At 44.9% G+C, this 26128-nt stretch overlaps 1 protein-coding gene across 1 annotated transcript in view; it reads left to right on the top strand.

Moving 5' to 3' along the window:
* The first annotated feature begins 652 nt into the window (after positions 1-652).
* The window catches only part of USP40 (ubiquitin specific peptidase 40), an 85884-nt gene continuing 60408 nt past the window's right edge, over positions 653-26128 (top strand). Inside the window, exons 1-7 of the mRNA XM_029616904.1 lie at positions 653-724; positions 12728-12791; positions 17876-17941; positions 20933-21025; positions 22215-22700; positions 24547-24633; positions 24949-25005. Coding sequence (XP_029472764.1) covers positions 12740-12791; positions 17876-17941; positions 20933-21025; positions 22215-22700; positions 24547-24633; positions 24949-25005 — 841 coding nt within the window. The 5' untranslated portion in view covers positions 653-724; positions 12728-12739. The remainder of the gene's footprint in view (positions 725-12727; positions 12792-17875; positions 17942-20932; positions 21026-22214; positions 22701-24546; positions 24634-24948; positions 25006-26128) is intronic.

Here is a 26128-nt window from a genome sequence, read left to right as displayed (position 1 = left end):
GAGCAATGAACATTCCCTTTTCTTGTACCATTTTTTACTCTCTTGATCCCAGAAATCTTCATAATGTGCATTTCAGAGGGATATATCAGACATCTCATTCTCTTCTGCCAATAAACCCTAGAACGTTAAAAGGTCATGTAGATAGCAGAAAAGAATTGGAGCTCGCCTCTTCCTCCCTAGAGAATGTTCCTTCATAGCAGGATTAGTGTGTGTGAAAGCTGGCACCGATATGAGCCCTCCTGCAATGTCTGGAGGAAGCCCAAAACTCACAAAACATAAAAACAATGCATGTAGTCCCACACTGACCCCTTTTATCCCATTTACCTTTTTTCTCATCGCCTGGCATGACTTTCAGTATTTTCTCTTTCAGCTGCACAACAGTGGTGCTGCGGAAGGCGTCTTCAGTACCTGCAACATCGATCGTCGTGATTCCACTCCTCAGACCCCTTATTAGCACCTGGAACAGCATTCTGACTGCTCCCTGCTTCTTGCAGGACAGAGGGAAACTCAACTCAGTCTGGCCTTCGGCAGAAGGATTTAACCAGAAGTGCTGCCTGCATTAGCCAATCAGAGGCGTGCTGAGTGCCGTCGGTGGTGTCCTGTAAGTACTAGTACTGTATATAAAGTTGAAACTGTGGATCTGGGAGATTATGTTGCAGGAGGTTTTGAGGTCGGAGGGATCTCCGGGTTTAATGTTTCCATAGGAAAACTGCTTCTTGTTGAGGTAAGTGCTTTTGAAAAACAGAGAGAGAGAGAGAGAGAGAGAGAGAGAGAGAGAGAAATGGGAGAAAAGAGAAATATACGCGGAGTGAGAAGGTGTGAAAAGACTGAAGTGTCAGAGTGGGTGGTGGATGCATGGAAGAGCCTCCCAGGAAAGGTAGCAGAAAACCCAGGAAGAGAATGTAAGAAACCACGGGCTGCAAAAATAGGTTTGATTTGCACAAACCATGACCAAGAATGAACCTGACTCCTAATGCAAGGGTGTGTTGGATAGGATCTTGGTCCCTCAGATTTACTGCTAGAGCTCTTCTGCATTGTAATTTAAGAGAGCTCACTTTCGGAGCTCATAGGATGTAATCTGTATTATATACATACAGGATGTACGGCCAGTTTATCAAGGTCATTTAAGTGTTTTTAATCAGGACACTGGACAATTCAGTTGGGACTCTTTCTGTATCTTTCTGCCACGTTTTCTCTTCCCATGTGTGCTGCTTAGCCATGCTTCTGTAGGGGAGGTTTCCCTGGGTAACATAAACGACTCTTTAATAAGCAAAATAGCTGCAAAAGCATTTTGTACTTTTGAACCAGGTTCCCTATAAAAGAATCTGTGACACTGTACAGAAAAGGGGCTGTTTTTTTCTTAAAATGCTGTCTAAGCACCTGTTTTGACACAGACAACGTGTTTTATGGCAGAGTTTAACTTCACTGCAACAGGTGAAAAAAAGTGCAATAAAGCTTTAGGAGTAAAACTCTGATTGTATTTATTTATTTATTTATTTCACTGTACTTTTGACCTGGTAGTTTCCTGCTGAGTTTTTTTCTTTGTTTGTTTTTGTGGAGAGGGGGAGAGGTAGGGTTTCCAGCTCAGTTGGAACTGGCCTTTCTTGGGCTGCAGCACCATCAGCCTTCATTCACAGCTACCAAGTCCTTTCCACCCTATTTTTATAATCCACCACCTAGCCCAGCCATTGCAGTCCAGTATACGCACACCTTCTGTCCAGCCAGTAGGTGTCACCATTGTGTAACCATGGCTGAGACTCTTCTGCAGCTGCGGGGAATTCTATGTCTGCAGCATCCCCTGCCCTAGCTGAGCCGGGAAACAGAAGCCCTGAGCCAGGAATCAAACCCAGGTCCTCAGTGAACTCTGCTTTTAAACTGAGAAGAAAATCCAGCAAAATGTAGGGAGACCCCCAATTTCGGTGCACCCTGTTTGTACTTGGTACCCCTGAAAGAGGTTCTGGATGGGAGAGACCACCCTATGTTTACTGTTAAGCATGTTGAGAAAATGTTCAATAAATGGGTTAGTCTATAGGGTGCCCCCTACCTCTTGTAATTTTGATTTGTGGTGTAGTACCCATAAACGATCACCGGATGGCGTTTATATAAATGAACAGTGTATTTAAAGGATAATATGAAGTTGGGAAGGTGGAGTTTGTCCTCTTAAATGTTGGGGGTTCAGTGACTGGGTGTTCAGAGGACGCAGGAAGTATAAAAGGGGGAAGGTTTTGGCAGGTTAATGCCCCTTTTCTCTCTTGCCCTTGCCAGTATAGGCTGAGGTATAAAGACCTCCAAATATGTGATCGACTGAAGTACTCAGCCTGCAGGCTGGGAGGCCCAGGGACCCTCCAAAGAGAATGGAGCAGAATCATCCTCCCCCCTCCCTCCCAAAAAAAAAAGGGCTGGGACTGGAGCGGTGAAATGCAGAGGCCATTGGAAGGAAAGTGGAGTGGCTCTTTTGCTATTAACCTATTTCACAATTACTTTTGCTTAATGCAGCCAAAACAACGTCAACTGTGTCTCACTGGCTCCCTCTTGTGTTTTATCTCATACAAGCCGTTAAGCCCGTTAAAACGGGCTACATCCCTCTGTCTCTCACCTCCCCCTCATTCTCTCTCCCCTACCTCCCTCATTCTCTCTCCCCTACCTCCCTCCCACCCACTCACCCACTCCTCCCCAGCCTCCCTCTCCTCTCACTCAGTCCCTCCCTCCCACTCAGTCTCACTCACTCCCTCCCCCTCTCTCCCTCTCACTCACACTCAGTCCCACTCACTCTCCCTCAGTCCCACTCCCTCCCTCCCTCTCCCTCAGTCCCGCTCACTCCCCCTCACTCAGTCCCTCCCCCTCACTCAATCCCTCCCCTCTCACTCAGTCACTCCCTCCCACTCTCTCTCTTCGTCCCTCCCACTTAGTCCGTCCCTCCCTCTCTCTCCTCCCTCCCTCGCTACTGGCCGCCACCGCCGCCCGCTACCGCCGCCCGCCGCTACCGCCTCCGCCCGCCCCCGCCGCCGCCCGCTACCGCTACCGCCGCCGCCGCTGCCGCCGCCGCCCGCTACCGCCGCCCGCTGCCGCTGCTACCACCGCTGCCGCCATGTTTTTTGGTTTTTTTTGACGCTGCCTAAGACTGACGTGCTCGCCCGCACATGCGCAGTAGAGCTGCTCTCTACTGCGCATTTGCGGGCACGTCGGTCAAGCTTCATTTATCTAGTTAGATACTGTAACAGGATGCCCAAGATCACGGAATCCCATTACATACAATGCTTGGCCTGTACGTCTGGGGGAAATTCTGCACCCAAAAGAATTATAAATTCTAAGCACAATGTTTTAAAATTCTGCAAAATGCTGCATTGTTTATTTATCACACTAGCACATTATAATCACTGTGTTTGAGTAATAATTACCTATACAGATTTGCATTGCTCAATTCCCGGTTTATATGTTCTATATGTCTCCTCCCTCCCTCCAACATATGTACTGCAATTCATATATTTCTTCGTAAGCCACCTTATGCCTTTCCTAGAAAAAAAAGTAGAGTATCAAATGGAAATACAGTAAATAAATGAATGCATTTAAAATACAGTACAGAAAAAGTTATTACTCAAAGGTGAATTCCCCCAGAAGTACTGGGATAGTGCATCATAGACCATACCTTAGGCTGTCCCCTCCATTCTCTTCAATGGTAAATGCCAACCCACCCACCCACTCACTCTCTCCCCTCTCTCCTTATCCTGACCTACCTACCCATCCATTTTTCCCTCTCCCTCTAGCCCGATCCACCCACACACTCTTCTCTCCAGCTTGATCAGCCTACTCACTCAGTCTTCATCCTCCCCCCCCCCCAGCCCAATCCATCCATTCACTCTTACCCCAGCCTGATCCACCCGCCCACTCTTCATCCTTCCCTTACTCCAGCCCACCCTCTTATTCACACTTTTCTTTTCCTCTTCCAGCCTGACTCACACATTCACTCCCTCTCCCTTCCCCCCATAGCCCAACTTACCCACTCAAGCTCCCCCTGAGCCCAACCCATTCACTGTCTCTCACCTTCCCGATTATCCCTGATACTTTTGAGCCCACATGGGGTGGAACAGTGCCACAGTGGCCTTCTTCTCCTCCTTTGGGCCCATGTAGGATAGGGCCTACACTTTGATCACCACAATCTCCTTCAGCTTTAAGCCCACACAGGTCAATGTGGATTGGTCTTTCTTTCTCGAGACTGTATGGGCCAATGCCATACCAAATTCTGCAAAACATCCATGAATTCTGCAAGAAAGGGGAATTTTGCATTGAAGAGTGGTGCAGAATTCTCCCAGAAGTACATGGAATATCAGTAAGGTGCTTGCTCCAAAGCAACAAATTAAAGGTTTCACATGCATATGGCTATACTCTCCTTGGATTAACAAAGGAGCCAGCAAAAGTAAAATAATATCACAAACTCATTGAAATATCCAGTGTCAGGACTAAGGGTGTTTGCACGGGATGCATGCCTGCTAAATGCATCGTTGCGCCTACTGAGGGACCGTAGCAGAGGCAGCAGCAACACAAGATAAAATCACCACAGGGCCTATGAGCCCACATAAGCTCACAAACCCTATGGTGATCCCTTCTCTTCTACAAGTTTCCTTAGTAACAGGAAGGGGGCAAGGGTGCTACAGGATGAGTGAGAATGCACTGGTTCACAGGCACCATGCTGACTTTTCTCTGCTTTACTGACATTGCAATCTGAAGATCTTAGGCATTGCAGCCCTCAAGGTACTTGGGCAGCCAAGTGAGAAGAAGGGGACACAGGGACTTGAAGGGTGAGTAGGACGGGGGGGGGGGGGGGGGGAGAATAAGATACTTGTAGGCCAGTAGGGGAATTTGGAGAGAGAGAGGAGAGGATATTGGAAGGGGAGAGAGAGAAGGGGCTTCTGGAAGGGCCATCACAGGGAGTAAGTATGAACAACAACCATCCTGGGTGCCAGGCTGGAGGGAAGGGTGTCATGCAATCCTTTTGAGTCAGTCTGAGTCTATGTGCCTGTGAGCCAGATAGAGAAAGGGGGCACTGAAAGAGCATTATTAAGTACTTATTAAGTCCCACAATTCCCCTGCTTCTTGGCTACTCTGGCTAGCAATTTACATCCCGTGCTTGACTCTCTATTTCTTGGTGGATTCTTTTTATGGGGGAAAGCTCTCGCTTATGGCCCGGACCATGGTGTCTTGCTTTCAGTGTGTGTAGGTAGCAGCTGCATCCCAAGGGGTGAGATGCCGGGACAAATCAGACAGGACCAAGCTCTGGGTATTAAATAAAAATTTACCGATAGGTAATAATCAAATTAAATACCGTTTGTCCATAATGTTAAAGTTGCACCTGACTGTTGATACATGTGTATTTCTCTGAAGGGAGGTATCCTTTTATTTCAGGCATATGGGTAGAGCTCCCATGATGGTTTTAATTGCCCAAAGCTCACCCAGCGGTTAAGTGGGAATCCTATTGCAGGAGTCACCAACTTCACAACAATACAGTCCTACCTGACTCCATCTCCTTCCTGGACACTCAGCCCGTCCTGGTCTCATGAGGGTGGAGATCCGATGGGGGTCTCCCGATCTTACTCTTTCTCCGTAGTTGTTATTACTGAGGACTCCTCTTGGAGAAAAGTCAGAACGGGATCAGGCTATGCCAGCACTGCATCCCTATGGGGAAGGGTGGATCAGAAAAAAATTCACCACACTACTTGAGTCCAAAAAATGTTTTTAAAGGCAAAACTGGATACATCTTCAGCTATTATTGTCTCTCTGTGGGGTCACAGGTCTTCGGTCCCCTGGATGAGGGCTCTTTCACCCCAAAATAGAATCCAACATAAAAATCTCTCTCTCTGTAAATTAGTAGGAGAAGAACCCTCTGGCACGATGAGGTATCACTTCCAACCGAAACTCCAGGGTGAAGCTGGGATGCCTCACTGGAGTGTAAAACTTAAACATCCTCACTGTTACAAGGCTTCCCTATGGGGAAGGGTGGATCAGGGGAGGAAAATAGGGGAATGCTGCTATGCAGCAGGTGGAGGATGGAAGATAATGCTGGGCAGCGAGTGGAGATCCAAAGGAGAGTGGGAGGGATGCTGCTGGGCAGGGGGGAAATGCTAGGGAAAGAATAACAATGGGGGAGAAGCTGCCGTAGAAGGGGTGGAGGATAGAGAGAGATGCTCTGCTGGAGCCAGTCTCCAGAGGAGGGAGATTACTGTATTGGAGCCGTCGCTGGTAAGTTGAGGATAGGGGTGTTGGTATAATTCTGAATATCTGCTTCAGATTCAGAAAAGTTGGTCCCAGCACTGAAAATATCCACAAAAGCATCCCACCAGGTATTGAAATCTCTCAAGTATAAGTCCACTCGGATGCCACATATGGTCACCTATTCCTGAAAGTCTTCTCAGTGTCATTTTCCCTTGTAAAATGTAAGGACAGTTTTACTATTTTTGTGTGTGCTTGAGCTGTTATAACTGTAACTGTTTGCTCCGTGGATCAGTCCTGCTAAGTCGTAAGGTTATTCAGAATGTGGTTGATGAGATGGTTTAGTGGACCGTGGGTTAAAGCACTCAGAATCAAGGGTGACCAAGTTTTCTTTGTCACGGCACTGATAAGGGTTAGGACCATAAATGACTGCAGACAATTCTAAGGCTGTGGTACCTGACACATGAAAAAATATTTACAAACTACATCCACAGGCAGTTTGAGTGTTCACAGTTTTTAATTTTCTGTGATGACCTAATGGGTTCAATTTCACAATTCCAGTACAGAGATTGGGCATTTGATTTCACTCCACTTCTAGATAATTTTTCTCATGAAAAAGTTTAAGGATTTTAAAGCATGTTGCTTCTTCCAGCTTCTAGAGATAGTAGATCTGACTAATCATTTTGCATTACAAGCTTTCTCCACTATTGGTTTCGACTTGAAGATTGAGGATGACATATCACAATTGTGGTACCCTTGTGGGTTGGCCACTAGATGTCACTAGGTTCCTGTGGAGCAGTGGTCTTCAACCCTGTCCTGGGGGCCCACCAGCCAGTCGGGTTTTCAGGATATCCACAATGGTAAGCCCCCAGGACAGGGTTGGGGTCTACTACTGTAGAGAACGCTAATATAATGAGCCTTCTATCCTGCATCAGTCTCTCCCAGGTGGAAGGCTGTGGTTGGATGCCTCAACCCTATTTAGCTCCGCCATTTTAGAACTCCATGGGATCAGATTCAGGAAGACTTGTAACAGTGAGGATGTTTAAGTTTTACGCTCCAGTGAGACATCCCAGCTTCACCCTGGAGTTTCGGTTGGAAGTGCTGTTATAACAGTTATAACAGTAATAACAGCTCAAGCACACACAAAAATAGTAAAACTGTCCTTACATTTTACAAGGGAAAATGACACTGAGAAGATTTTCAGGAATAGGTGACCATATGTGGCATCCGAGTGGACTTATACTTGAGAGATTTCAATACCTGGTGGGATGCTTTTGTGGATATTTTCAGTGCTGGGACCAACTTTTCTGAATCTGAAGCAGATATTCAGAATTATACCAACACCCCCATCCTCAACTTACCAGCGACGGCTCAAATACAGTAATCTCCCTCCTCTGGAGACTGTGGCTCCAGCAGAGCATCTCTCTCTATCCTCCACCCCTTCTACGGCAGCTACTCCCCCATCGTTATTCTTTCCCTAGCATTTCCCCCCTGCCCAGCAGCATCCCTCCCTCTCTCCTTTGGATCTTCACTCGCTGCCCAGCATTATCTTCCATCCTCCACCTGCTGCATAACAGCATTCCCCCTATTTTCCTCCCCTGATCCACCCTTCCCCATAGGGAAGCCTTGTAACAGTGAGAATGTTTAAGTTTTACACTCCGGTGAGGCATCCCAGCTTCACCCTGGAGTTTCGGTTGGAAGTGATACCTCATCGTGCCAGAGGGTTCTTCTCCTACTAATTTACAGAGAGAGAGATTTTTATGTTGGATTCTATTTTGGGGTGAAAGAGCCCTCATCCAGGGGACCGAAGACCTGTGAGCCCACAGAGAGACAATAATAGCTGAAGATGTATCCAGTTTTGCCTTTAAAAACATTTTTTGGACTCAAGTAGTGTGGGGAGTTTTTTTCTGATCCACCCTTCCCCATAGGGATGCAGTGCTGGCATAGCCTGATCCCCTTCTGACTTTTCTCCAAGAGGAGTCCTCAGTAATAACAACTACGGAGAAAGAGTAAGATCGGGAGACCCCCATCGGATCTCCACCCTCATGAGACCAGGACGGGCTGAGTGTCCAGGAAGGAGATGGAGTCAGGTAGGACTGTATTGTTGTGAAGTTGGTGACTCCTGCAATAGGATTCCCACTTAACCGCTGGGTGAGCTTTGGGCAATTAAAACCATCATGGGAGCTCTACCCATATGCCTGAAATAAAAGGATACCTCCCTTCAGAGAAATACACATGTATCAACAGTCAGGTGCAACTTTAACATTATGGACAAACGGTATTTAATTTGATTATTACCTATCGGTAAATTTTTATTTAATACCCAGAGCTTGGTCCTGTCTGATTTGTCCCGGCATCTCACCCCTTGGGATGCAGCTGCTACTTACACACACTGAAAGCAAGACACCATGGTCCGGGCCATAAGCGAGAGCTTTCCCCCATAAAAAGAATCCACCAAGAAATAGAGAGTCAAGCACGGGATGTAAATTGCTAGCCAGAGTAGCCCCGAAAAAAAAAAAATGTTTGTGTGCCTTTGGGACTGAACCCCCTAGTAAGGGATACACAACTGAATAGAAAAATCATTAGTATATCCTACGTAAACTTGAAATATTACAATAAAGCCCTGGGATTTTGAAGGTTGTGGCTTCTCCCTAACCTACCCAAGAAAAAGATCTTTTGACAGTTTCTCATGAACATGTCCCTTAGACAGGTACTATCCAGTGAATCCTCTGTATTCCAGCAGTACTACATGACAGAGTCTAGCATTATTTTTAGAGTGTGTGGGTTAGGAGGATCCCTTTTACTCACTGTTTCATGTCTTGACTAACAGGTAACTTTCAAAAGTATGGTTACATCCTCCTCCTAGATCAGTGTTTCCGAATCGGTATGCCAATGGCGCACTGGTGTATCTTCAGACCTCATCAGGTGTGCCTCGGAAGTCACCTCTGCCTGGTGCTCAGATCAAGAAAAGCACCTGGGCTCTGCTTTCAGCACCTCGCAGCAATAAGGCACACCTGCAGTGGCTCTTAAATATGTAGGAGATCCTTTCTGAGAGCATGTGCCAGCATCCATACTTCTTGGGGAGCCAAAGAGCTCCAGGGGCCGAAGCTCTACACGGGCGGGCCTGCCCTCAGCTGCCCTGCCCTGAAGACAGGCTGCAAATAGGCCTGGCTATAGCATGGGCCCCTGTGTATGGTAATTAATTGGCAGCATGCAGGGCATGGCTAGCTGGGCCCCACTTTGTGCAGCACACACAAGGCACACAGTGGCACCTCATCTTCCCCATCCTTAGCCTCCTCCTTGGAGCCTTTCCACCCTCTGTCTTATCCTCAGGCTGAGAGAGATGGGGAGGGTGTGCGGTGAGCAATGGATGTGACTCCCGCTGAATGTTGGGAGCAGCAGCAGGTGCTTTGACAGCCTTGTGCAGGAGCCATAACTGAGATGGCTTCCTGCACCACACTGATTTCTCCCTTCTCCTGCACTTGTGAACGGAGGAAGCTGGTCCATTCGTGATGGATTCATGTGTGTGTCTCTGCCCCTCTTTTCTTTTGTTCTAAAATTTGGAAGAGAGACTGGTGGGGCTTTCAGTCCTTCCCCGGCTCTTCGTTTGACCATCTGAGTCCTCTCCCTGACCGCATTGCCTGTCCTGTGGAGGCTGCTGTGCCACACAACAATCTTGTTAACATAGATGTTCCTTGGACTTGAAAAAGTTGGGTAGCACTGTCTTGTTGTTCACAGTTTCACCTGGAGACCATTATCCTGTCTCCTGCCATTCATTCTGGAAACCTCTATATCTCTGCTCCATTCAGTGCCCTTTACTTTATTTCCAGATAGCTCAATACCTTTAGAATACATTCGGTCTTTAATCATTGATCTGTTTCCACCTACCATAGCTGAAAATGATAAATTCATTTGTGTTACATTAGTATCTAGTTTCTGCAGCATTCTCCACAAGTCACCCAGAGTAACATTGGTGGCATCTACAGCAGTCACCTGTATGCCACCAATGTTTACAGAGGGGCTTCCATTTACTCCCTCTTGATGAGTATTCAAGGGTTGTGAAGCTGCTGAATCTACATATAACTCACCTACATTTGCAAAATTCACACTTGCTGCTTCATTTTCAATGGAATTGCCCTCCTCTGTAAATCCTGGGGGCTGTATAGGAGTTGGTCCAGCACCAGGACTTAAAGAGACATCTAATATGTCTCTAACACTGTCCTCTCTTGGCAAATTGAACCTACTAAGATTATCCATTGGACCGAGTCTTAAAGTAGCTGGAGAGGAGGTGATGATCTTGGCCTTCCTCTTGCGCCCCATATATCCCAAAACAATTGCAAAATAAAATACAGCAATCAGAAGGCAATCAGAAGACAGTCAAAGCCAGTCTAAGCCATACACAGGGTTTGATTAAATGTCAAGGGAAAAAATTAACTGAATTGGAATCTAAGGTAAATAGTTTATCATTGAAAATTCAGAACGCTCAAAGTGTTGAATCTAACTGTATTTCAGATAATATAGTGTTACACAATGAGATAGAGAATTTGGAGAATTGTTTAAAAGTTAAAAACCTGCAGTTTGTAAATTTTCCTTATACAAGACTATTGTCTCCTTATGAGATGTTTGTAAAATATCTTAAGGAAAATTTAGCATATAAAGATAATGAGATCCCAATCATTTCTAAGATCTATTTTTTTCCTCTCCAATTAAGAGACACCCCTGGGAATCAGGGAGACCTACAATCCCCAGGAGTGTCTACTTTTTTGGAAGAATCTATTGACATCATAAATAAGAGAGCTAATCTTTTTGTATCTTTTTCCCTAGAAAAGGATAAAGAGTTTATTTTTGAAAAATCTCTAAAAAATAGGGAACTATTATTTTGTGGTCAAAAAATTTATGTTTTTCCAGATGTTTCAAGGGCCACTCAGGTGCGCAGGAAACAATTTTTGGTTTTGAAAAGTAAGACTATTGAATTGGGTGCAACTTTTTATTTAAGGTTCCCATGTAGATGTTTAGTCAATTATCAAGGCAAGAAATTTATTTTTAGTATGCCACAACATCTAGAAAGTTTTTTGAGAGATAAAGAGTTAGTAAAGGAAAATCAGGTTGAAGCAGCAGAAACAGGTCTGTAAAAATAAAGATTTCTACCCCTCTCCTCCTTGTTAATTGTATTATGTAAGGTTTTTCTTTACCATATAAAGACCCTGATTTATTGGATAAATGTGACAATCAAATTTACTTTTGGCTGTATTAATCTTCTTGTAATAAGTTTGCCTGAATTGTTCAGTTTATTGCCTTTTATGTTAATTTTATTTAATTTGAATATAAAAATTGAATAAAGTATAAATTATAAAAAAAACAAACAAACAATACATTCGGTCGAGAACATGCGCGCATCATCTCAGTGGCACACTACCACAAGGACCATACCTGGGAACCTTTGAATTCCATTAACCCTGAGATTGTCATGGATTAGTTTGGGGGGGGGGGAGTGGAGAGCGGAGGGGGGGAGCGGGGAGGGGTGGTGGTATTCACACACACATGTTCACTCTCACACACACACATATTCATTCTCTCATAGACACTCACTCTTTCACATACTCTTTCATACAAAATTCACACACATGCTAGCTCTCTTCTCCCTCTCACACACATGCCCGCTTGCTCACACATAACTATTCTCTCTCATACATGCCCACACCATATCACCCTCTCTCACACACATTGTCTCTCACTCACTCTCATATATAAAGCTAATTCATCCTCTCTCACCATCCTGACCACACCAGGAGCAGCAGCTTCTTCCTTGTTGTTTAGACCTGCGGGGCAGCAGCAGCTTCCTCCTCCTTTTCAGGACCCACAGTGCAGCAGGAGCTTTCTCTTCCTCCTCTGGGCCCACTATTCAGCAGCAGCTTTTTCCTCCTTCGGGCCCGCTGGATGATGCAGCAGCCTCTTTCTAATTGCGCTTGGCCCATGAGGTTGAGCAGCAGCGCCCACCTTCAGATCCATGCACCTGAATGTAAAGTTCCTTCTGCTTTTGACCACGGAGGCCGCTGCTCTCACTGCTACTTCTTCCTTCCTGCAGAAGCTCCTCCTTCCTGCCGCAGGACTGTCATCTCCTCCTCGTTCATGTCCTTGCGACCAGGAAAAAAGTCACCTGAGCTGCATGGACGCTATCTTGGTCTACCCTGAGTTTTCTCATATTGGCCTGGAGACCCGGCAATTCGTTTAGAATTCCCGAAGTCTCTGGGCCAAATCCGGAGAGTTCCCAGGTACGACATGGATTCAAAACACACAGCTTCAGCACTTTCTGGGACATACCATGTGGCACAGGGGCCATATTTTATTTAATATATTCTCATGATTAGGCTGGTAATTAAGATCAGAGAAAAATTTGAACTAGCTCTAAGTGCTGTGCATGTTCCTGTCTGATACTGAACTTGCTCTGTGCAGAGCATTTTATAAAAGTAAAGTTTAAGCCTTTAGTGAAGTTTCCATGTTTTTGGTTTTTTTTTCAATATAGGTCCAAGTGATAATGAGACGGTTTCAACAATTTCTAGCTAAGTATTGTTGCTGCTGCTTTAACGGTAGGTGACAGATCCCTGTAAGCTTCTGCCCTTCCCAGTGCATGCAGCCGGCATACCCTCTCAGTGCAGAACTCTTTTTGTGTATTTTCTAACGTAGGAGTCATCACATATTGAAAGGTCTCTGCCGCTTTTGCAGTTTTAAGTGAAAATGTTATAAAGAAACATTTTCTAAAATAGCTCCACCAGCTGCTGAAGAGAAAGAAGTAGTTGAAAAGTCATTACCTGCTCAGCTATCCAGCTGCTCTCCATCCAGGTTAATCTTATTGCTGTTGTACTGAATTTTGGACATCGCTAGGAAGTTGCACTGGCACCGCCCTGCCAGGTCAGCAACAAATATGTGATGCTGAAGGAGCAACCTCCAGGGGAAGAGGGTTTTTATTTTTTATCCAACATGAGGCCTGATGAGTGTAAAAGCTGATCACCTTTTATTTCACAAAAAGCAATAAGATATAAGATATAAAATACCACAAAACAACCTGGGAATAAGACCTAACGAGGGAGGCCTAGCATTATGCAATCGAATTGATATGTCAAGGAACGTAGGCAGTAAATACCTCAGGGAGGGGAAGAGGAGACTGAGGTAGAGACACTGAGGGATTAATTTAGGGCCTCATTTTAATTCCCTTATGTGGCTGATATGTGGCCGCATATTGAAGCTTTATGAAACAGAAACACTGAAGCCTCCAGTTAGATTGTCTGCAATCATATAGTCACATATTCACCATACAAAAGAGCTGAATCAGGTCCTTGGCGATTGACTAAGGATGTGTTTATAGTGGTTTTGGTATTTGCAGTACAAACTGTAGTAAGTGTGTAACAGGGAAGACAGTGGGGAAAAGGGAGACAACACACTGTAACCTAGGTAAAAAGCAGCCAGTGAGTATGAGGATACAATAATACGAACCAGGGTATAACAATCCACCAGCCATGGTATCTCACGCCCCCTCCAGCACCCCTTTACTGCTCCCATGCAGGCCCATGCGGCTCCTGATATCCTAAGCTGAAGACAGCATCACTTCAGCAACATGCAGTGTGTTTCCACTGTCAGACATTGCCCATTTGATTGCAGGCAATAGATTCTGTAGGAAACATTTATGTGATTGGTGATTTCAGATTTCCCTGTGAGAAAATGATTAATATTTAGGCGACTTCTGATTTTAATCTGGAGTGTCTTATATCATGCAAACACTAAACAGATAGTTTTTTTTTAGTACAATACATGGAAAAATGTAATCAGATATTGTTAGCATCATGCTAGTTCAAAGATATAGAGATTATATAGAAACATATATAGAAACAAAAATGACAATAGAAAAGAACAAAATGGTCCATTCAGTCTGCCCAGCAAGCTTATGGTAGCACCAGCCGTGCCATACAGGTCTCTCCCATAAAGGTATCAGCAGGGAGTAGCACTGGCATGCGTACACAGGTCTCCCCATAAAAGTATAATCTCAGTGGCACACTACCACAAGGACCATACCTGGGAACCTTTGAATTCCATTAACCCTGAGATTGTCATGGATTAGTTGGGGGGGGGGGGGGAGTAGAGAGCGGAGGTGGGGGGAGTGGGGAGGGGTGGTGGTATTCACACATACTTATTTTCCAAAACCATTAAAGTCAGGGCCCTTGCTGTTTTTTTCTAATTCCCCTTTATCTGTTGCCGTTGAAGCAGAGAGCAATGTCTGAGTCCAATTCCCCTTTATCTCTTGCCGTTGAAGAAGAAAGCAGTGTTCAAGTTACAATACAGAGAGCAATAATGAGTTGCATCAACAGTATGAAGGCTTGATGGTTAAGAGTAGTAACCGCCACACCAGCAAGTTATCCCGATGTGCTCTTTTCCTCATTTCCATCCTGTAGCCTTTAGGGATCCACAGTTTTTATCCCATGCCCCTTTGAAATCTTTCACCGTTTTTGTCTTCACCGTCTCCTCTGGAAGGGCATTCCAGGTATCCACCACCCTCACCGTGAAGAAATATTTCCTGGTTCTGAGTCATCCTCCCTGGAATTTCATTACGTGACCCCTAGTTATACTGATTTCTGTCCAACGGAAAAGGTTTGTCGAATGTATATCATTAAAACCTTTCAGATATCTGAAGGTCTGTATCATATCTCCTCCAGGGTATACATATTTAGGTCCTTCAACCTCTCCTCATAAGTCATTTCATGGAGACCACCCACCATTTTTGTCACCTTTCTCTGGACTGCCTCCATCCTGTCTCTGTCCCTTTTGAGATATGGTCTCCAGAACTGAACACATTACTCCAAATGAGACCTCACCAAGGACCTGTACAAGGGGACTATCACTTCCTTTTACTGGATATTCCTCACTCTATGCAGCCCAGCATTCTTCTGGCTTTAGCTATTGCCTTGTCACATTGCTGCACCGTCTTCAAATCGCTAGATACTGTCACCTTACGGTCCCTCTCTTGCTCTATGCACAACAGCCCTTCACCCCTCAAGACATACAGCTCTTTCAGGTTACCACACACCAGATGATTGACTCTGCACTTCTTGGCATTGAATCCAAGCTGCCATATCTTCGACCACCGTTCAAGCTTCCTTAAATCATGTCTCATTCACTTTACTCCTTCTGGCGTGTCCACTCTGTTGCAGATCTTAGTATCATCCACAAAAAGACAAATTTTACCTTCTATCCCTTCAGCAATGTTGCTCACAAAGATATTGAACAGGACCAGTCCCAACACCAATCCTTGCAACATTCCGCATAACACCGTTCTTTCTTCAGAGTATGTTCTGTTTACCATCACACGCTGCCTTTTATCTGTCAACCAGTTTGTAATCCATGCCACCACCTTGGCACTCACTCCCAAGCTTCTCATTTTATTCACAAGCCTCTTATGCGGGACCATATCAAAAGCTCTGCTGAAATCCAAGTATATCTCATCGAGCACTCTTCCTCGATCTAATTCTTTAGTCACCCAATCAAAAAAGTCAATCAGATTTGTCTGACAGGACCTTCCCCTGGAGAATCCATGCTGCCTCGGGTCCAGCAATCCTCCTGACCGTGGATAGTTCACTATCTTTTTCTTCAGCAGAGTCTCCATTACTTTTCCCACCACCAAGGTGAGGCTAACTGTCCTGTGATTTCCAGCCTCCTCTCTACGCCCTCTCTTGTGAAGTGGGTCCACCACTGCTCTTCTCCAATCACTCGGCACCATGCCCTTTTCCAGGGATGTATTGAACAAGTCCATCAGCGGACCCGTCAGCACATCTCTGAGCTCCCTTGGTATCCCGGGATGAACCTCACCAGACCCCATGGCTTTGTCCACTTTCAGTTTTCCTAGCTCTTCCCATATGTTCTGTTATGTAAACGGAGATTTGTCTTCTCCATCCCCCTTCATTTTCATGTTAACTAGCAATGGTCCTTCTCCAGGGTCTTCTTTAGTGAACACAGAACTGAAGTATTTGTTTAATATTTACACCATGTCTTCATCTCTCTCTACACGTTGATCCTTGTAACTCTTCAATTTCACAATACCACTTTGGACTTTTCTTCTTTCTCTGATGTATCTGAAAAATGATTTGTCACCTCTCTTTAGCTCTTTGGCAATCCTTTCTTCCACCTGACTTTTAGCTTTCTTGATTTTTTCTTCTTCTCCCTCAGTTTCACCAGATATTCTTCCTTGTATTCTTCATCTTGGGATTCTTTATATTTCTTGAATGCTGTTCGTTTTATTTTTATTATGTCAGCTACCTCCTTTTAGAACCAGATCAGTTTCTTATTTCCCTTACTTTTGTTTACTTTTATAACATGTAGATTTGTTGCTTTGTAATTGCTCCTTTTCATTTGACCCACTGTTGTTCCACCTCTCCAATTTTCTCCTAGTCTTCTAGTTTTCCCTCCAGGTATGTCACCATTTCGACAAAGTCTGTATTTTTGAAATACAAAATTCGGGTCTTCGTGTGACTGCTCCTTATCCCTTTTGCAATGTCAAACCATTCCATTTGATGATCACTGGTGCTGAGGTGGGCACCCACCCAGACATTAGCATCATTATCCCCGTTAGTGAGCACTAAGTTGAGTATAACTCCCTCCCTCATGGGTTCCATTACCATTTGATTGAACAGAGCCCCTTGCAGGACATCCACTATCCCTCTACTTCTGTTAGATTCCGCAGCAGGGATTCTCCAGTCTACGTCCGGCAGATTAAAATCTCCAACAATCAATACTTCTCCCTTCTTTCCCACCTTTTGGATGTCTTTGACCAGATCTGTCAGTTTCTTCCGTTTGAGTCAGAGGCATGTGAACCACACCAGTAAAAATGGATGCACCCTCATCTTTTTTTAAGATGGCCCATAATGCTTCTTCTGTACCCCACAGTTCAGTTGCTTGGATATTGTTTTTGACATAAAGAGCTACTCCTCCCCCTTTTCTGTCCTCTCTGTCCTTCCTTAACAAGTTATAGCCCGTATCCCAATCATGAGAATCCATGAACCTTGTCTCCATAAGAGCAACAATGTCCAGGTCTGCCTCCACCATTAGGGCCTGCAGATCTGGGATTTTATTGCCCAAACTATGAGCATTTGTAGTCATAGCCTTCCAATTATTCTCCCTTAATTTGTTGCAGTTCCTAGGTATCTTTTCTGTTTTATTGAGCTGATTTATTTTGTTGTTTTCTCCTCCCATGTCCTGTATTGCTAGGTGGTAACGTCAATTTCATTATCTCCTGCCACCCCCATTCTTTAGTTTTAATATCTGATAATATATGATCTGAATTTGACACTTAGCAGCCTCCTTCCTGCTACAGACAAATGTAGACCATCCTTACCATACACGACCCCAGCCTCCAATGTATATCCAAAACTATTTTCTTTACACCAAGTTTTGAGCCAGGAAATGAATTATTTATATGGCAAAGCTTCTCATTTCCCCGTCCATGAATAGATAATATTTCTGAAAAGGCAATAGTGTTTGCATTGGTCTTATCATCTTGCCTAGATTTTGAAAATCTTTTTGTACTTTATAGATACTATTTCTGTTGAGGTCACTGGTCCCCAGATGGATGATAACAGTTCAAAGAAGAATTATCTGTTTAAATTGTAAACCCTGCTTTTCACACCAGGTTCTTCACCATGCAGAAAAAGAGACAAAAAGAGCGGAGGACAGAGACGGTTGCTAAACAGTGGAGGTAGGCCAAGAAAATATTATAAAAGGGAAAAAATAGAACCCTAGAGCAGAGGATTCAGTCATGAAATCCCTTCTCCATGATGGCTATAATGGTATAGAGTACTATGATGTCCAGGACAGTATAAGGGACAAAGGAATCCCTGTTCCATAGTCTGTGATAGTATAGGGGTGGAGGCAAAAAATCCTGCCCCATGACCTGTGGCAGCATAAGAGTCTATGAAGTACCTGCTCCATGACCTGAGACAGTGTAAGGGGCAAAGGGTTGGTGTCACTAGGGTGCAACTCATGCATTTACACAAGGTAGCAACTTCTAGGGGATGGTCCAGGAACAGCATGAGCCTTTTCTGTCTCTCATGTTGATCAGAATCAGTAGAGATGGCCAGCCGCTGCTCATCTCCTACCTTCTGCAGTTGATTGGTTCTTCTAAGCAGAGTGTAACCAATCAGATGGGGAAGGCAGAAGAAAGCAGCCACGAGCACAAATTACTGTTGCTGATGCACAGAAGGGGGAAGGGGGAAGGGGGAAGCTGCTTGCCAGAGGAGGTAAGGAAGAGAGCAGAAAGAAAAGGGGATGGAGAGCAACAAGAGGAAGATGGGGAAGAAAGGAGAGAGATCATTAGAAAAGACAAATTTAGGGAAAGGGGAAGAGAGAAGAGAAGAAGAAAGGATGGGGAGCAGTAGAAAGGAAGAAAGAGGAGGAGAGAAAAAAGGAGAGAGCACAGCTAGAGGAAGGGACAAGGAGAGAGGAGGTCTGAAAAGAGCAGGCAGTGCAGCAGGAGAATAGAAGGGAAGAGGGAAGGAAGATCAACAGAGAGGAGGCATTTAGGGTAGGGGATAGAAGAGAGAAGGGAAGGTGTGCAGTATAGAAAAGGAAAGGGGGAAGAGAGAATCAGAGAGGGAAGATTTAGAAAATGGGTAATAAGAGGAGGGGAGAAGAGGTGAGGGAGCAACAGAGATGACGGAGCTATGATGTAGCAGAAGAGAAGCTGACTGAGTCTTTGTATCAGCTGTTAAGGAATGGGCTAAGGGGGAGGATGAACCAATGGACTGGAAGAGAGGTGAGCAGAAGGGGGAAATAGACCAGGGAGAAGGCAGGCAGAGGGGACAATGGACCAGAGGAGGGGTGAGTGAAAAGGGGACAAGGGTCAGTGGAGGCAGGTGAGGAGGAGTATTGAACAGGGAAAGGCTGAGGGGGCAATGGACCAGCCCATCACTGTGTCATCATTTGAAAATAGCCCACTATGGAAAACAAATGCTTTGAAGGGTTTGGGCTTCGCTTTGCACAGTATCAGAATGAGAGATGGCTGGCGTATAATTTCTGGAGCACTTCAAGGTGGGGCAGTGAGGAGTTGGTGGCTAGATTTGGAGCTCACCTCTCACCCCACCTCCCCTGGCTCAAGGGCATTTTTGTCCGTGGGTGCTGCAGACTTTGCAGAAGGCATTGTATGCTATAGTACTTCTTTATAAGATGCAATATCAGTATTGGTAATGTTGGAAAAAATAGCAACACATGATTTATCTACCAAATGTGTTATGGAGTCTCAGTTTTAGTAGACCCTTGGGCCGACCTGTCAGAGACTGGGAGAAGGTGTTCACTGTCTCTAGCAAACCGCAGGTTGGGAGGCAGATGTCAGGCAGGACGTGGATGGTGCTCTTCACCCTGGAAGCTGGTGCTCCCCTGGGAGGAGCCCGTAGGAGCCCAGCCGCTGGGACTTAGGTGAGGTTTCACCCCTGGAAGCTGAAGCCCCCCCTGGGAGGAGCCCGTAGGGGCCCAGACGCTAGGACTTAGGCGAGTAGTGAAGCTTGAGACTGAAACTGGCAGGCAGGTGAGCTGGACAGGAACTGGAACCAGGCAGGAACTGTAGCAAAGACTCGGGTACTGGAACCAGGCAGGAACTGTAGCAAGCAGGCAGGATCCAAGCAAGTACTGCAGCAAGCAGACAGGAACCAGGCAAGTACTGTAACAAGCAGGCAGGAAACAGGCAGGTACTGTAGCAAGCAGGCAGGAACGGAGCGAGTTCCAAAGCAACCCACTCCGGGGCACAGCGCAACTGGGAACCGGATGGTAACCCCGTTGCAAGGCAAAGAGTAAATGTCCGCGGCCGGCTTATCAAGGTCGTGGCGTCTGACGTCAGGATTTGGGCAGAGTCACCACTGGCGGGAAATGGCCTAGAAAAGCGCCCAAGTGGCGCGTGCGCGCGCCCAGAGACAGGGCATCCATGGGAGGCTTCCCGGCGGCGCGGCCCCCATGGGGACGCCGCCGAACAGGACGCGAACTAGACCAGCAGAAGCAGGAACAGGTCCAGAAACACGGAGGTAAGGGTCTGGTCGCAGTGCTCGCAGCCAGAACCGTAACAAAATGTTACATTTTTTAAGAGTTTGTCTCATGATATTTGAGATGTTGGTTTGCAATACTGAATGTTCTAGGCTCAAGCTCCTCTGCTTCTGGTGACTCCTGGTCTGAGGAAGTGAGTATCTTGGTCAGAGCAGTAGCTGGTGAGCAGCCCCCTTCTACCCAAAGGCCCTCTCTTGGTGGTGGCATAAGTCACGGAGCATGGGCCCTGTGAGCCAGCATACTCACAGGTCCTTCAGCGGCCCTGCCCCCTCCTCATGCAGGGCCTTCCTGTTCAATAAGGAAACCCACGCAGTAGGCAGGGCCATGCAGAGTAGGTACGCATGTGCTGGCTCGCAGGCACCATTACTCCATCGCTTGGTGCTGCCGTCACTACCCCTGAAGGGGGTAGAACAGCAATCATTTGTACAGAGTAGCGAAACAGGTAGCACCAGTCCTGAAGGAGCAAAGAAATCTCCGTTCATTGTCCCAGTCCAGGGGACAATGGAATTCCTGCTCCGTGGTCTGTGACATCATAAGGGGCCATGAAATCCCTGCTGCATGATTTGTAACAGTGTAGGGGACAGATAGACTTCATGATCTGTGACACTATCGAAGGCTATAGAATCCCTGCGCCATCACGTCTGCTTCCTTTTCTCAGGAGACCCGGCATCGGCACAATCAACTATAAAGAGCAGAGACTTTGTTCCTTATGAAAGCAAAGGGCAGCATCCAGGAAAGGTATCCTTAACAGGTGGGGATCAAATTATTTAAACTGTTCTTAGGAAGATTAGTAGAAATACAAAATCATGAGTGATAAGTGGGTATCTGCTTTAGGCTCCTTTGCTGTCATTTTGGTGAGAATTCTGAACAATTAATTAATTCATTCATTTTTCTATGCATGCTATCAAAAGAAACCTCTTTATTTATGGTAATTAAAACCATGTAGTACAGTAACAGGGCCATTAAAGTAGAAAGCAGCTTTTATCCTCTGGGATAACAATTATGGAGAACAATTATGGAGAAGTTAAGGAATTATGGAGAAGAAGATAAGGAAAGCAAAAAGGGGAAAAAAGGATGAGGAGAACAAAAGGGGAGAAAAGAGCACAGAAAAACATAGGGAAATCAACAGGAAAAAGAGGAAGAGAGCCACGGCGGGGAGGGGGGAGAGGAAGCGAGTGCATTGGGCACAAGCGGAGGAGAAGGAGAGCATGAAGAAAAGAGGAGAGCAAGAGGGAGGAAGCAGAAATCAACCAATGCAGTTCAACACCTCCTCTAGATCCCATGAGTGGGAGAAGAGCTCCCCACTATCCTAGAGGTACTAGGGAGGGGATGGGATTCGGAACGGCCAGGGCTGAATCCGAAGGGTTAGGGTTATGTGGATATGGGTCGAGAGTCCCAGTGTTTGAAATATTTACCTATATAAATAATTTAGGCATCCAGTACCCCTAACCCAACTAAGATATGGAAAAATATATGTACATATAGCGAGAGTAAGCAAGATGAATTGGAAGGGATGGCCATGATTTTTCTGTTCCAGGTGCCCAGAAATTCTTAATCTGAGCCAGGCCAGGATGTGGAAAAATACATGCAGAGCAGAGAACTCCAGATTCATGGACACTGCTGCTAAAATATACCAATCTCTTTCCTCGGTTTCCACTTTTCTTCCATTCCCTACTCAAAATGAGATTAGCAAATACATTTTAATTTTTTTGTATATTTTATGACAGTTTTGGCCATTAATATCTATCAAATTCAAACAGCTTTCATTATTGCATGAGTCCCAACAGGTGGCTGTGGTCAGTCATCAAAATATTCTAAAACTCCTAAAGTTTATTGTTGTGGATTGGTCATCCTTTTGTGGTGTGCGTAAATGAACTTTCGGCTAATGTTTCTTTGGATGAAAAACCTCAACACTAACTTTGGGAACTTGCCTCCACTAGCAAAGGACCAAGCCAGGAATAAAGATGTTGCAACCGATCGGGAGGCAGAGCAGCAAAATACGACCCATCCTGACGGCCCTCGAGGGTATTCCCAGGCACGAAGCGGCAGAGAGAGAAGACAGAATAACTTGAGCTGCCGCTCCCAGACACACGACGCTGAAAGAGCTGGGCATGACGGTCCAGGAGAGCATTCCCAATCACACAGCAACAAAGAGACGAGACGTGATAGTTCGAGAAGTAATTGTCAGAAAAACGGCATGAGGCAGATGAGAGCTGATTCGCCAAGAAAATCGTCCCAGACGCATGACACCAGACAAAGGGGGTCTAATGCTTCAAAGAAACATTCCCCATCACAAAGCACCAAAGGGATGGGGAAAGATGCTTCAGGTTTCCAGACGGGCAGTAAAGATTCAACAAAATGCTCCCAGTCACAGGAGAGCAGAGATAGGCCACAGTCAAGAAAGACACCAAAAATCCTAACTGCAGGTATTCTGAATGAAAGGCTTTCACATCCCTGCACACCCACTATTTGACGGTATCATCTCCTTCTCTCACATTATCCCCCAGCCTTCATTCATCCTTCCTTGCCTCCTGTAGATGTTCTCCATTTCTACAACCTTTTGTATATAATCATTAACATTTTGTGATTACACTTTCAATTGCAGGTTTAATATATTTGGCTCTCATCAAAAAAAAAAAAGGAAAACTGTTGAGGGATTCCTTCTTTAGACCTTTTGAGTCCCCAAGGCTTCTCACCACTGCTAAATATCTTTAGTAGTTGCATGGCTCCCTATCTTCTGAGGCTTTTAACATTACAGAGCTGGCAAATACTTGGAGCCTTGGAAAGCATGTTCCAGGGGCATTCCCGGGTGATTTGAGATGTTCAGCTTAAAATGAACCCTGTGCGATGTACAGGGTTCATGTTTCTTCCACAAACCACACACATGCTACTAACTGCATTGCTCCCTTTATCCCCTGTCCATTTTCTTTTCTCCAAAGCTGCTGTTTTTCTGCTTTCTGTGATGAGTGACTAACTTTAACATAGCCAGGTATATTCAGCGGCTCTGCTGCGCTGCTGAATAACCGTGTTATCCGCTGTATCCTACTAACTAACCTAGTCGCTCAGTGGCTGAATAATCACCCCTAAAAGCATTTACTCACCCAATCCATAAAAACCACTGTACTGACCCTGAAAAACCACTTAGATCTCTCAAAAGCATAACTGTCTTACTAAAGAACAAGAAATCTCATAATTAACCAAGACTCATAGTTTTAAAAAGTAGCTGGCAAAATATGCTATTCAGGCATTGTGTGCATGCCGGTTTTTCACTCTTTTCTTTTTTTAATAGAATTTAAATATTTTGAAATTTGACTGGGTTTTATATTACTTGTTAGGATATCATACACTGCTTTAATACACTTTTTTTGTTTTGTTACATGTTATTGTCATTTGTACCTTCTGATTTGCTTGACTAGAGGACATATCTCATTGCAGAAAGGGTGGTGAATGCACAGAACAGCTTCCTAGTGGAGGGGTGGAGAGAAAGAGAGTATCAGGATGTAAAGAAACATGGGGCAAGCACAGAGGACCTCTGAGGGAGAGAGAGAGGGGGGGGGGGATGTGGATGGGCCATATGGAGGCAGATATCCAGTGCCATTTGTCAGGCTAAATCTGAACTTAATCCTGTCACACTGACTGGCCCCAGATTCGCTGGATAACTTTATCCCGATCAGTTGGGCGCATGGTGGAACCGGCTATCCATAGCCAGATAAACGCTGATTTTCAGCATTATGTGGCTAACATAGCTGGATAACGAGGACTGCTGAAGAGCTGTCCTAAAGTTAGCCAGATGAACTTATTCGTCCAACTTAAAGTTAGTCAGGGATATTCAGCAAAGACTGGCACCGCTGCATCTGCCGGCAAAGTTAGCCCCATAAGTTTTACCTGTCTTTCCTAGCCGGTCAGCGGTTGAGGGTGGACCTCATGATCTTTATCTGTCATCATGTTCTACGTTTCTGCAAGACCAGCAGAAGCCAAGTTCTGGTTGAGCTGGAAGCCAAAAGGAGAAAGAGGAAACTTCAGAGCTTCAAAAACAAAATTTAAAAAATCTGTTTAAATATGATTTTATGGAGACCAGACTGCAGCACTACCTCTAGTTAAGCAGTGCAAACTGAAACTAACCACAGACTCATCTAATAGGATTCAGCCCTCAGGTGTTTTATAACATTTTAAAGAAAAAAAGATATATGTAGAGATCTACTGAAATCCACTCTTTGCGGATCAGCTTTAATACAGGCATCCTCCTTGATGATGATTTGTATATTTTTATAGGAATGGACAATTCTTCGCGACCGCCTTTACCAAAGCCAGACTATGAAGTACATCCAGTCAATGCCCACCCTGAGCGTACTGAAGCAGGTACACAGCAAGTTTAAATTGTTACATTCACAATGTGAGGTTTAATAATATTGTTTACTTTAACTCAAGCAGATTAAAATAGAGAACTGATGACCGACAGTCAATAGCACACGAGTTATTGCCCCAAGGATGAAAAAGTTGATTTATTTGTGAACTAATGTCACAACCTTTGGACCATAGCTGGCTATATTCCCCCAAAAGCAGACACACTAACATTAGTGAAATATTTCATTCTTGAGGCTTTTAACACTTCAGAGCTGGGGGAGTCTCATTTATGGTCTTTTGTTTTTTTTTGTTGTTTGGTTTTTTTTACAGAAGTGGACAAATCCTGGATGCCACTGATTCCACCGCCGGACTATCCAAATGAAGCAGGTGCAGTATAAATTCTCAGTGCCATGGCTAACAGGTCGCTATTTCATCATAAGGATTATACAACACAAAAATAGCCTCCTCTCAAAATTGCATTACATCTCTGTGATATATAAATGTACCTAAAATGTTAAATTCTAATATTGAGGCTCCATTAACCCAATGGTCACAATTTGCTTATAATTTCATGCAGCAAATACACAACAGTGCCCAAGCCCTTTTATATAATCATTGGTGCCTTTCGAAGTGATACTGGATTTTTTTTTTTTTAGAAATTTTTCAATGCTATAAAATATATTGAAGGAAAACTACATCTTTGAAGGTCATATATCATATAAGTCATATATGACATCTTAGAAACATAGTCAGTATTTTGGGAAATAATTTTCCTGCATCAGGGGGACCTTCTTGTCTTGTCTTGCCAGCATTTACTGATAAATTTATAATGGCTGACTGGGTTTCGTCTTGGATTGGGTGGCTTGACCCTCCCAAATTCTCCAGTCCTGCACACAGTGTCTGCCTCGTATATCCTGCTCATAATAAAAGTTTGCATTAGTCTGTTAAAAAAAATCTTCAGAATAGAACACTGACACATCACATACATATTTAGACAATAACTTTAAAGCAGGTGCGCATACACATGTGTATAGGGGTGTGCAGCCAGATATTTTACAATTTTATATCCTGCGTGCAAATACACGCACATGTTATAAAATAACCCTGGCCCATATATGTGTTTGCCTAATTTTAAGCTTATGCGCGCACTGCAGCGTAATTCGGCTTTGGGATGCACAAATGAGGGAATTTTATAACAGACAGACCAGTTTCACCAGCTTGCCACCAGTTTCCCAGTCTGGAGCTAGGTTCTCCACCCCCTCCTGGTTCTTTAGTCTGCACACCTCCCCAGTTATCCCTACCCCTCAAACACTTCATAGATGCCAGAAAATAGTTTTATTGAGACTTATACCTCATCTATAGCAGAAGTAACTTTGCGCTTAAATATACCTGGGCGCGCGCCTAGGCGCGTAGCTACTTGTGTGTGTAACTCTTGGCTCCACCCTGGAATACCCAATGCAAGATATTCACGCATCAGTAGTTGTGCGTGCATGTGGTTGGCTTATAAAAC

Source organism: Rhinatrema bivittatum, chromosome 9 (genome assembly GCF_901001135.1).
Source record: "Rhinatrema bivittatum chromosome 9, aRhiBiv1.1, whole genome shotgun sequence".
NCBI lineage: Eukaryota > Metazoa > Chordata > Amphibia > Gymnophiona > Rhinatrematidae > Rhinatrema > Rhinatrema bivittatum.
This window is presented reverse-complemented; position numbering and strand designations above follow the sequence as displayed.